The sequence below is a fragment of the Andrographis paniculata genome, unplaced genomic scaffold (assembly GCF_009805555.1).
Source record: "Andrographis paniculata isolate CXL003 unplaced genomic scaffold, ASM980555v1 Contig89END, whole genome shotgun sequence".
Classification (NCBI taxonomy): Eukaryota; Viridiplantae; Streptophyta; class Magnoliopsida; order Lamiales; family Acanthaceae; genus Andrographis; species Andrographis paniculata.
The window spans coordinates 2,556,845-2,571,008 of record NW_026137627.1 but is presented as its reverse complement, the minus strand read 5'-3'; the positions used below and the strand labels follow the sequence as shown (position 1 = coordinate 2,571,008).

Genomic DNA, 14,164 nt, shown 5'->3' with positions numbered 1-14,164 from the left:
AGAATTAATTTAAAATTTTAATTAAAAAATATTTTTTTTAAAAAAAAATGCTAATAATTTACTATTATATTTTAATTTTTACTAATATATTTTAATTTGTGAGATTTTTATTATTTTATTAAAATATTATAATGATATTAATAAATCTTTTCATAATATTTATCACTAATACTAAATTATTTTTAAAATTTTATCAAGATTCATGTTCATTAAAATTGAATACTATTTTAGATAGATATAAAGATTAAAAAATATATTTTCTCTTTGGGTGCTGTTGTTTTGTGAGATAATTTGATGAAATTTTTTTGATGTAAATATTTATAAAATTGTGTTGAGAATATAAAAATAATAAATATGCGTAAAATATTAAAATTTCTTTGAAAACTGTACATTTGTTTTTTCTTTTTTTTTAAAGAATACACCATTTGTCTCTCCATAATATATTTTTTCTTTTATAACCTACAACCGCTACCGAAAAGTGCTCACTATGGGTAAACACTCGATCGAATTTAATGTCTGCAAACTAAGCCGGACAAGACAAGTCATACCAGGCGAACCATATGTGACAGGTGAACCTGTAGACGTCGGATCTCCGTAATATATTTTATAATACAATTGATTGTATTTTACAATGTATACAACGTCTGGAGGTTGTCGGTCTCTGTCATATTTAATCTATTTTGGATAGATATAAAAATTAAAAAATATATATTCTTTTTGCCATATGTGATATGTTTTTCTTTTTTTCTTTTTTATTTAATAAGATATTATTATTTTTTATATATATTTAGTAATTTATTTATTTTAAACATACTTAACAAATATAAATTAATTTAATTAAATTAATCAAAATTCTTTTACTTTTAATTTTCTCCTCAATAAATAAATATTTTTATTTATGTTAAAAACTCCTCATTTTTTTTTATATAAAATTAGCCTTTAAGTTAATTATAAATAAAATATATTTTTTATTAATTTGTATTATATAAAATTTTATTATTTATAAAATAATATTCATATTGTATTGAAAAATAATGCTAAAAATATTTAAAATACCAACGACACTGCTCATATGAAAAATAATATTATTGTAGACACTAAAAATATATATCTAAAATCAATTAAATATCATGCATTTTGGAAGAAAATAAAATTTCAATAAAATAAATATATGGTATTTAATTATGCACACATGTTAATTTTTGTACAATAAATATCAACTGCAAAAATCTGCTTAAAATGGAAGATATCGTACAAATATTACGTGCATAAATAGAGCCATAATAAATTTGGCAGCAAAATAAATTAATCTTGTCAATAAAGGAAGTAGATAAATTAATATCTTCCAAAAAGGGCAATAATACAAAGATTTTGGCGAGAAAGGAAGGTGCACAATCAAATCCGTCAAGAATGGAAAACGACATCCGATGGAAAAGGAAAGATTATAAAATCTTTCCATTCACGTAGCACCATCCGAAAAGGAAGCCAAGGCCGCCCTCTCCTGTAAATAGGAGTTATCGCCAGTTCATTTAACACACCGAAGTTGCATCGAGGGTTCAAGCAAAGGGGTAAGTCTCTAGACTCTCTTTGTATTGTTCTTCATCGAAAGTCACTAATTTGGACAAATGATCCAATATTGATTGACGAATCGATGAAGTTAATGTTCTTCGTCGTATGTCCAAGCCGGAGAAATGATCAAAGCTCTCAAAGCCGTCGAGGAATTCGTCAAAGCCAAGGGAAGGTCTTCAAAGTTTCTCTCAAAGCTTCGAGGTGTTCATCGCGTTCTTCATAAAAAGCGCAAACTCGGCCCTCTTTGATCCAAAAGTCAAAGGGACACGCCGTCAAAAGCATTATGGAGCACCAAATCCACCTTCTCAAAGATCAAAGCTGCGGATCGTTTAAATAGGACATCAAATCCAAAGCTTAGGATCAAATCACCCGCACGGAGACCAAAGCCCTCCAAAAGCAGCAAAGACAAATCAAAGGTCAAAGCTGCGGATCATCCAAAGAAGACATCAAATCCAAAGTTGAGGATCAAATCGCCCACACGGACACCAAAGCCCTCCAAAAGCGGCAAAGACAAATCAAAGATCAAAGCTGCGGATCGTCCAAAGAAGACATCAAATACAAAGTTGCAGATCAAATCCAAAGCCGACACGGAGACCGAAGCTCTCCAAAAGGCGGAAAAGGCAAACCAAAGATCAGAGTCGCGGATCATCCAAAGAGGACATCAAATCCAAAGCCGATGATCAAATCGCCTACATGGAGACCAAAGCCCTCCGAACGGCGGAAAAGGCAAAACAAAGATCAAAGCCGCGGATCGTCCAAAGAAGACACCAAATCCAAAGCAAATGATCAAATTACCCACGCGGAGACCAAAGTCCTCCAAAAACGGCGGAAAAGCCAAAGCAAAGGTCAAAGTCGCGGATCGTCTAAAGAAGACAACAAATCCAAAGACGATGATCAAATCGCCAACGCGGAGACCAAAGTCCTCCAAAAGCGGCAAAGCCAAAACAAATGTCAAAGTCGCGGATCGTCCAAAGAAAACAAAAAATTCAAAGACGATGATCAAATCGCCAACGCGGAGACCAAAGTCCTCCAAAAGCGGCAAAGCCAAACTGAAGATCAAACCTCTTCGGATCAAAGAAGCCATCGAAAACTAAGTTGGAAAATAAATTGACCCGGAAGGAGAATCAAAGAACCCATTTAGAGAATAGGACCCGCTTTAAATTCAAATCAAATATAATTTGTACAAATTTTGTGTTTATTAAAAATAACACAATTTTTTATCTATAATTATAATTTATTATTAATAACTTAATAATCTATAGTATCTAAAAAACTTGTTTTCAACCAAAACTGTCATATAACTTGACGAGCGAGTATATTTTAATATAAAAGTAATAAAAATATATATAAAAATTAAGAAAAATAAATATTTAAATAAAAATATAAAGTAATTGATACTCCAATTTATAAAAATTTAAAGAGAACTGAGAATAATAGTGATATGGAATGAATGGTAAATAAATATTAAAAAGAGAATAATAGTAAAATAGTAAATTTTTATTCTTTTAAAAAAATAATTAACAATACAATAAATTTAAGGGATAGATTATAAAAATAAAAATAAATTTGACTGATAAAATTTTTTTAAACCTTATTCAATAGTAATTATAATAAGTATGAATAGTATGATATTATTTTTAATAACTAATTTAATTAGGATCATTGAATCTGTCTAAATCGAGCATGATGAAACATATGTTTAATATTTGTAGTATCGACACGTAAGATACTATCACTCTCTCACAATAAATAATATTTATATTGGACAATCACAATTTGTGGCCTCAGTTTATTCAAGTCGAAATCATAGGTTACTAAATGCAAACCAAAATTTTCATTGCACCTTTTATTAATTAGTTCTCCCTTTGTCCCAGATACAAATATCGTGTCTGCTACATTCGTATTTTAAAAAGGATATAATTAGTAGATAATTAAGAATGTATTAATAAAAATAATTATTATATAATATAAATAATTATAAATTAATATTAAAATAACTAATTAGTTTAATTAAAATTAAAAAAAATAAAATTTAAAAATTTAAAATGAAATTAAAGTGTGTAATCAATTTAAAAAAAAAAGAAAGTGACATGTATGTAAGACGGATAGAAATGACAATGTGAACATAATATCTGGGACGGAGGAAGTATTTATTATTGGTATTATAGTCCTAAAATAATAACAATAACTTTAATCAACCAAATAAATTGACAAAATATCTAAAATAAAAAATAAAAAATGTAAAACTTTAATCATACATACCAATGTATCTTCCAAACAAATCTAAATTTGTCCCATTCAGTTGTAACATTTTCACAATATAATTCAGCACAGTAACCGTAGTCATATATTGGCGAACTTGTAGTAATTTGATACAAAAAAGACACATAACAAAGCACAATGAGACTTGTATTGAAATGTTGATACCGTAATGTTAATAGAGTCTAGACAAGTCACAAGACACATTATACACATTCAATTCATTCGATAGATCGATCTATATACACACAGCAAACACATGAACAACAATACATCATATCAATGTTTTCTGGCCCTCCCTCGAGATAAATTTTCAAGTTCAACCGGCTCGGCTTACTTTACAAACAACAAATTGTCAAATCTATGCATAAGCCATTTTAGGGGGCTCCCCAACAAGGTTGATGATGATGATGATGGTAGAAAGAAAAGTTAAGTTGCACAAATCGCGTATAAACTGGCAGATAAAGATTTCGATTAAAGAAAAAAGGAAGAACAGGAACACGAGGAACGCACCCTTTCATCTTGTCGTATCATGCATGCACCGTGTTTTTTGTTTTGTTTTTATTTATCTACCCTCATTAGGTACCGTCGTTAGAGAGCCATCCCTCATTAGCTTCAAGCTGAGATTGCTGAACCTCTCGCGAGAATATTGCCTCGATGCTTTCCTCCAATCCGTGCCAGCTTTCATCATTGCAGCAAATTCATCGTAACTTATACGACCGTCCTACATCAGATTATAATTAAATACATCGGTGTATTGTATTAAAAAGTTAAATAAGTAGGAGAATGTCGTGGTACTGAAAATTGGGAAACTTAGTAGGAATTATATCGAAATAAATGGCAAATATTTTGGTCCCTGTGAATGCCAATATAGGTGACAGGAAATGCCTAAACATGCGCAATGATATTTAAGGTGTAGGCATTTATGGATAGATTTAACTGACCTTATCCGTGTCGACATCTTGCATTATGGCGTTGATGACTTCCTCACTATTTGCCTCCTCTTCATCATTGAGAGCATTACGGAGCTCTTCAATCTCTATAAATCCACTTCCATTTTTATCAAAAAAGGCGAAGGCTTTGTGAAGGTGCTCATCATTGGCCAACTTTCTAAGATGGACTGAAAGGGCAAGAAACTCCCCGTAATTTAAAGTTCCGTCCCCATCAACATCAGCCTGAAAATATCAAAGTGTCACAAATGATACTGGAGAAATTAAATTAAAGGACATGCACACTACATGGTTCGTCATTGAGCAGTTAAATCCAGATAAAATCAGGATGACCAAATCAAATGGCACTATAATGATCCCTTTCGACACAAAGCAAAGATTTATTTATTTTTTCTTTTTCATTTATATGTAATACATAGCAGGTATATTCGTAAGGTGTGCATCTGCAACATGATGGACTAGCATGAAATAGCTACTGATCCGTTTTCAATAAAATTGAGAAACAACCGCAGAATTACTGTGTTATGGATTATCTAATGAGAACTCCATATCCACAGTTAAATCATACAGAAAAATATCAAATCATATCAGAGGACTGAAAAAGTATAATAATAGCTGTTTGGATTACAACAAACATCTTGCCCCAGGTTATGGCACTGATGCTGGTATGAAATGCATGCCATGATGCCAGAAAGCAAACAATTTATTATAAGGACAAGACACCAAACTGAGGCAATGGTAGATAAAGAAAAGTGAATGCAATAATGGTAGAACCGTAGAAGACAGCTAACGTTGATGCTGGTAGCAAATTGTAACACAATGTATCCATTCCTAAGTTACAAGATGATCGTAGAATGTTCTACTGTTTAAGGAAGACGGCAGTGAGAGTTGATCAATTAACTACGACAATTTCTAACTACAAAAATTGGAAACAATACAGGACACTGTAAAAATGGATTTAAGGTGCATAATGATCCCAATAAAATCTGATATTTTAACAATAAATCAGCAACTTAACTGTGCATTATCATTGAAAAAGGCATCTAACAGTGATGAAGAAAAGTGTTGAGTAAAATCAAATGAAGGCTTACCGCTTCCATTAGAACATTGACATCTGCCTCTGGTATCTGGTGGCCAAGCTTTTGCAAACCCATTTTGAGTTCTTCCAGGTTAAGTTTACCCCTCTTTTGGGAATCCATCATATCAAATGCTTCTTTAATTCCAGCCACTTCCTCTACAGACAAGTGCTCTGCTATAACCTTCATATTTATAATACCAAGGGCGACAGAATGATTCAATATTAGTGTGCTTCTTTTGTTACATAAATTTTTTCAAACTTATAGTTACTTCTTTTCTGTGGGAGTGGTGGGAGTATGTAAATGTTTCTAGTACTGAGTAGTTACCCTCAAAGCTCTTTTCTTAAGCTTGTTCATCACAGAGAATTGCTTAAGCCTGGCTTTTACGGTCTCACCTAGGGAGACATTTGGCGCCTTCTTTATATTTTGTAACCAAGGATGTTCTGTGTCAATAAAAGCCAATAGAATGGATACTCAGTCTCTTGTTCCCTATCACTATAAGATCAGCTCAGTAAGTTTGCCAGGTAATGTAATTTTTAATAAATTAAGGGTTACCGAGAACTTGATGTGCAGTTAGCCGCTTGCTGGGGTCTGGATCAAGCATTTTCTTAACAAGATCTTTCGCATTATCTGATACTTTAGGCCAAGGATCTCTCTTAAAATCAATCACAGACCGGATAATTGCTTGTGCAACTCCTTGCTCAGTTTCTGCACAATCAGAAAACAATATTAAATATGTATCTTCACATCCAAACAACAAAGACTAAGATGATAACCCGCGTATCAATAAGTCAAAACCCAACCCCCAAACACATAATATATAGATATAATATATTATTCAATAGCCTAAGTTCATATTGTACCACTAGTCACTGATTACATTCAAATGTGACCCCCACCTCCGAAGTGCAAATACTAGGAAAATATCATGTATCTCCAAAAGTAAGATATTTTTAGAGAATTAATTAATTAAAACACGAATACAACAACAAAATATATCATGTTCTTAAAGGGAAAAAAGGAAGTACTGTTGAAGCAAACATGTGAAGAATTATCATGTATTAGTGACCACTTGAATGGCTCTCTAGCGAGAGTAACCAAACACAAACCAATAAATCAAAGACACAATTGAAGTAGTATAGAATCCCAATATTTACAATATATGACCCTTGCAGTAACCCCAGAGCTGATAGAGCATTAAACACTAACTAAAACATTTGGGCAGCTGCACAAGAAGCAACAAAACTAACCTGCCCAGAAAGGAGGAACCCCACACAGTAGAATGTAAAGGATTACTCCAGCACTCCAAACATCAACCTCCGGACCGTAATTGCGCTTCAAAACCTCGGGAGCCATGTAGTAAGGGCTTCCAACAATTTCATTAAATCTCTCACCTGGACACAATCAAGAACATTTGATAAACCCCCTTGATAGTGTGTTAAGGCATTGGTTAGACTACCCACGTATGTCAAATTACATACCAGGCTTGAAGAAAACTGACAAACCAAAGTCAATTGCCTTTAGAGCGCTTGTTTCTTTTTTATTTGCAAAAAGAAAATTTTCGGGTTTGAGATCACGGTGCATTACTCCTTGTTGGTGGCACATCTGTCAGACAATTTAAGAACAACAAATAAGGTATGAAGCAATATACATAAATATAATAAAAAATATGTGACGAGATCTCCGAAGATATAAGGGAAGTAATGAACAATGTCTCCAATGACTGCAGATTAAATGCAAAAAGTACAGCAGAAACAATAACTCTCCCACAAATTCTCTAAAGATGATCCACAAAAAATGATTTTAAGAAAAGAGAAAGATAGAATATATATCAAACATGTCCACTATATATAGCAATGGAACTCATAATCAAACCATCAAGAGGGTCAAGAGTTGTTCCAAAACTTTCAAATTTCCATTAAAAAGCAAGCAAGATTTCTATGCAGGTCAAATAAACCAAAACCAGGAATGATACTAGGCACTAACTACAAAGCATTGAGTAGAACGAAACGTAGTGGAAATGAAATTAAGTAATAACACAAATATAAAGATACATATATCTCAGATCCAATAAAATCCAAAAATGAAATGTTTGGATAGTATTTCAACCTGCACAACTTCCACAATGGTCTTCAGAACATAGGCAGCTGCTCTCTCGGTATAATGGCCTCTTGCCACAATCCGGTCAAACAGCTCACCTCCTTCGCACAGCTCCATCACAATGTGCACTGCAGTATCATCCTCATAGGTATCCTTCAAGCTCACAATGTTTGGGTGCTTAGGCATGTGCTTCATGATCTCAACCTCTCTCCTCACATCCTCAATATCCACTGCAGTCCTCAGCTTCTTCTTCGATATCGATTTGCAGGCCAATTTCTCTCCGGTCTCTACATCTGTGCACAAATAAGTTAACCCAAATTCACCTCGCCCAAGCTCTCGCCCAAGCTCGTATCTGGCGTAAAGGTCATTCCCTGTAGGATTTTTCAACACAACAAGCTTGTTTGTACCACCAGATCCGTGAACAGCCCCATAGTCAATCGAGAACGGATTCGGCTTCTTATTCTTTTTCTTCCTGACATCGGAGGCACCATGAGGCTTAACGCAGCAATTTCCCATGAATCAGCGATGAATATAATCCTTATACTCCGCTACGAAATGTACCGCCAAAGCACATCGTCAGAAAAACACCACGAATCACATCAAGCAAAAAAATAACCAAATCGTCAATGAATTCGATCATTGCAGCCAAAATGCGAAGAAAACCGGAAAACAAAATCACATCCAAGACTCATCACCAATTATTACCAGATTTGCAAAAGGACACCAAAAATTATACATAATCGATAAAAAGTCGAAACAAAAACCTACCTTTTTACGCCAAAACAAAAAAAAGGTAAAACAAAATTTTCTCTCTCCCTCTCTCTCTCTCTCCAAGAACCATGGAAGGTGAAAATTAATAAATGAAAACACATTTCGACCAAAAAACACCCGAAAGCAGCCACAATTAAAATCAAATTACAGACAAAAATGCAGGAGGAGGAGGAAACAGAAGGTACCTTCGATTTAAAATCCCTCGTAACGAATACACAAAAGAATGGGGTCAAAATCAAGGATACATGCACGAATTAGAATCAGATGAAGAAGGGATTCATGGAGGCGTTAAATCCTCGTCCCTGAGGAAGAAGAGAGAGAGTCAAAAAGCTCTTTTGCAGAGATTTTTCTCCCTCACGAAGCTCCTAATCCCTCTTTTCTTCTCTCTTTTTTCCTCTCTCTCTCTCGACTCTCTCTGTTTTCCTTTATCCCTTCATATATATTTTTCTCGCCCTTTCGTTTTCAGTTTGAAATATGAATCCATACACATGTAAAATAAATATATATATTATAGTAATAACTAAATACTTTTAAATTATTTATTTATTATTATTGTTTTTTATTTGGGAAAAAATCAATTTGGTCCAAATATAAAAAATTTATCAATTTTAATTCAATTATAAACAATTTCAATCAATTTTAGTCCCGTTATAAATAATTTCAATCAATTTTGGTTCAAACGGAAATTGTTGTCGTGGATATAACGGAAGTGACGTGGCGGCTGACTCGGAAACTACACGACCATATCCAATTATACACGGTCATGCTGTTACATGATCATGTATATTTCAGTGTATAATTATACGTGACCATGTTGTTACACGACCATGTACATTAATACACGGCCATGTACATTAATACACGGCCATGAAACAACATGACTGTGTATATTTCAGTGTATATACATGGTCATGTTATTACACAGTTATAATTCTATAAGGCTGTATACCTTTTTGTTTTAGTTTAAAATTTTATTTTTTTGTTATATATTCTTTTTAATTTTTGTTTTGAATTTAGAATACTAAAACAGAAATGTACACGGACCGTGTAAAATTATACACGGCTGTGTAACAATATGGTTATGTATAATTTTACACTGAAATATACATGACCGTGTATAATTGTAAATTGCTGTGTAGTTTCCAGGTTAGCTGCCACGTGACCTCCGTTATATCAACGTCAACAATTTCCGTTAATTTTTTTTAACGGTAAGACCAAAATTGATTGAAATTGTTTATAATGAGATCAAAATTGATTGAAATTGTTTATAACGAGACTAAAATTAATAAGTCTTTTTATATTGAAACCAAAATTAATTTTTTTTCTTTTTTTCATTGTTTAGAATATGCATCAGATCAACTTTCAAAATACAGTATTTCAATAAATATTAAATAGTATGGCCTGCTTAAATAATAATAATAATAATAATATAGATCATTCTTTAAAATTTGCATTTACGAATTATTTTGTAAAATAAAATTTAGTAGAACTTGTTTAGTTTATTATTTTGAATTTTAAATCATATTAATTGATATTACACCACATCTTTAAGTTGCAGTTACTATTGATGTTTTTTAATTTCAAATAATGATAAATTGTGTAATATTTACTTGTGGTTTATTATAAATCCATAAAAATATTTTACATTTTGTTTATTGCATAAAGTTTTTTTATGTTATATTAAAGTATGTCCAAAATATTATTTGATTGATTTTGTTCATAAACATGCTCCTAATTATAAATGCATACAAATGAATATCACTATTTCATTTCAAATCAATAATAAAAAATAAAATTTGGGATAAATATTTTAAATATTATTCTTTCGATGTAAAATATTAAAAAACAAACTAATTAAATCTTTACTTTAGAGTATATATAAATATTAAGTTACAGTTCCTATTCATTTTACAAACTGTGAAATAAATTGTTTAAACTGTGAAATAAATAGTTGATTAATTATCTATTTTCTTATTTATGATATTTCACTTCATTTATTTGCATAAGAATTACGTAATTACTTGCTAAATTATGAACAATGTTAATATTTGGAAAGAAATAATATCTTGTGCATACTTTAATATAATATAATGAGATTATATATAATAAATAGGATATGTGATATTGTATAATAAAATAAAGTGAATGTTATGTAATTCACCCTTATAATAATTATTAAATATAGTATATTATAATAATTATTAAATATAGTATAATATGTTAAAGTATATAATATATATATATTGAATAATAAAAACAAATGCATTTATGTAATGAGATACGAAATTTAGTATATGAATTATATTAACACAATACAAACTAAGACATGAATTGACACAAATGATATAAAGAAGCACAACATATAAATTATATTAATATTATACAAATACAATACATCATATGGCCCGACACAATATAATATAAGAATAAATAACAAACAAAATAGAGACATGTATTACTTGAATTATGTTAACATAATATAAATACATTATATTAACTGACAATATATGATATAGTCTTACCTCACATACTACAATTAATTTTCACACAATAAGTATATCAATACAACACATATACGCTATTATTTAACATGTTTTATATTGTATTAAATAAAATAGTGTATTATTTGAATATTTTATGTGTATTAACTTCGATATATCAATTTCTCCAGTTAACATACCATAATTTTAGATTCATTATTTAAAATGTTGTTTGGTTTGTGTTTATATTTGAGTTTTTTTTTTTTTTTATTTTTTTTATTTGAATTTGAATTTAAACAATTGTCTGCCAAATTATTTTTTATTCAATACAATTTTCAGTATATAAAATATATTTTCAATGTCATTGCATAAAAATTCAATATTTAACATAAAATATTACATTTATATTATCGTCACAATTTTCTATACTCATATAAAAAAATATCTCAGAGCAAATACAATAGTTTGGTGTAAAAACGCATTGAGTTAAACCAATACGCTGACGTATCCAAGTGAATTTTTAAAATCGATTTTTCATTTCAAAATTATCACGCAATGACTCAAAATTTTATCTCTTAAATTGACCTCAATTAATTGTACGGTCTCACAAAATCTTCAAAACACCAAACAACCAAGGAATTCAACGAAATAACATAAAAAATTATTTCTTCCATAAGAGGAGTAGAAAGGATAAAGTACAAGAAGCAATTTCCGGCCATGTTCATTTATCTACTCAAGAGAGAATGAGAAGGGGTTTAGTCAACAAGCAATTTTCGAATTCTTGTAATTCTCCGATTTATATTTTCTTTCGTTTTTTTACTTCATTTTCTCATTCCATTATGTTTACGTGCTGTTATTTGAAGTTCTATTGCTTTCATTTTTTTTGAAATACATTTTTTAGTTGAAAACTAAATTTTTTGTTGTGCTTATTTGTAGTTATGTCGAACGTTTATCCATTTTGTTGTCTTTATCTACTATTTTGTCGAGTGTTTCTTATCATGATTCCGTGCAATGGTAAATTAAATTTGTTGGTTTTATATATAATTGATTATTAAAGTTCGGTTATTTTTTATATTCTACCAACTTTTTGGTTTGATTTCTTAGTAGTTTTTGAAATGCTATTAAACATTAGCAAGTACCACATTGGGTTGGATACTTTCACCATTTATGCATAGTCAATTTGTGATTTCTGCAAGGATTTAACTTTATTGAATTGATTATAAAATTTCAGTAAACTATAATTCTTGGGACAATTGATGAAAATTATATTATAAACAAATTGTTCATTGTGATTTTTTTCTACAAGGTGATATCGATGTATTGTGATGTTTAAATATTTTTCTTGTTTTGATTGATTTGTCAATCCTTATGTGCATAATGATGTTTTCTTAAGTAAATATTTGAATTTATTCTATCTTTATGGTGAAGTAAGAAAAATCAATTGTTTCAATGACCCCGATGTGTTCATATGGTAGAGAATGTGTTTTAAAAGTATCATGGAATGAAAGCAATCCTCAAATATTATACTATAAATTTATTCCTTGTGGGAAATGGTTACGCTAAGGAGACAACGAAGAGGTATACACACACTGTGATTTTGATTCGAAATAAGAAAAAAAACTTGTGCAGGCAAGTCAAGTGTCACGTCAAGGTTTCCGTGTATGAGTAATGAAGCTAGGTGTTCCTATATGTGCATCATCGACATACATTGTTCGAGAGAGAAAAAATCCATGTTATACTATATGATGATAATAGATATTTGTATTTCTATAATAATCCTACTATGTCAGTTTCTAGTTTAATGGAAATATGTAATACCTTTGATAGTTTGTCTAACAACTATAATGTTCATTATCGCAGAACGGTAGGACTTACGGCTAATGATTATTGACTTGAATGATTTTAGTGCTACGTTATGTATTATAGATTTCTATTTGTATAATTTATCTAATTATGTTCTCATTTTGATACATAATATTGTGTTACTATATGATGATAGTGTTATTCCATCAGAAAATAAGAAGTTGATACTTACAATTTACATTTGATTGTATTTGAATCATAGATGGTTCATGATAAACAAAAATATTGATACATCAATCAATTCATCATGGCCAGTGGCAATATTTGATTCGTGATGAAATGTTTGTACTATGTTTTTAAAATTTTTGTACCATTACTTTGTAATTTTTCATCACATAGGATTAAAGGTATACATATGATTTCATTCCTCCCTGTTATTTTTGTTTTATGTTGTATATAAATTCAATCAAACCAGAGACCAATAACTACAGAAGTTAAGTCTATCATTATAAGGCTAATTCATACACATGAAGGATTCCTTTCACTATATGTATATCGATCTGATTCTTCAAAATCTACTATTGCAACCATTCATGATCATAACATGCCCTTTTACTCCCTTTATTGTAAAGTGCATGTGATATCCTTACCAAGCAACATCTTAACTTGGTAAAGCATTTTGTTGTATGATGACTCCAAATATGAGCATATTCTTAGCTTGACAAAAATGTGTGTTACTTGAATTTCTGCATAAGAACCATAAAAATAATTCGTAATCGGCATACAATATTGATTTATATCACCAGGCATGATCCAGAATTCGTTGTTGAGACTATTAACGATTTTTGCCCTCTTAAGCGGTATTCTGGAGCCAGAAAAGCTAAGGCAGACGCCGCAAGCGACAGCCGCCTTCGCTCGCAAGCGCCCAAAACACACCTTGAAAACACTAAGGCATGAGAGGCAAGCGGCCACCTTCATAGCCGCAAGCGATAGCCTCTCCCGCTTGCAAGCGACAGTCCAGATACCCACCGCTGCAGACTATCACCAGATTTCAACTAAGTACTTCAAATGCAGCGGTACAGCCATTCCAATTCCAGCTAGCTCAAGCGAGCCGTGCTACGCTGATGCCCTCCTGTTCTCCAGCAAGCGAGGAAGA

At 31.1% G+C, this 14,164-nt stretch overlaps 1 protein-coding gene across 1 annotated transcript; it reads right to left on the bottom strand.

Moving 5' to 3' along the window:
- Positions 1 to 3,957: 3,957 nt before the first annotated feature.
- On the bottom strand, positions 3,958 to 9,162 carry LOC127242964 (calcium-dependent protein kinase 8-like). The gene is made up of 9 exons (XM_051262753.1): positions 8,911 to 9,162; positions 7,964 to 8,502; positions 7,336 to 7,459; positions 7,105 to 7,248; positions 6,410 to 6,562; positions 6,182 to 6,297; positions 5,870 to 6,037; positions 4,773 to 5,003; positions 3,958 to 4,552 (listed from the first exon to the last, which is right to left on the bottom strand). The coding sequence occupies exons 2-9, from the start codon at positions 8,468 to 8,470 to the stop codon at positions 4,394 to 4,396; spliced, it is 1,602 nt and encodes a 533-aa protein (XP_051118710.1). The 5' UTR covers positions 8,471 to 8,502; positions 8,911 to 9,162; the 3' UTR covers positions 3,958 to 4,393.
- Between the last annotated feature and the right edge of the window lie 5,002 nt (positions 9,163 to 14,164).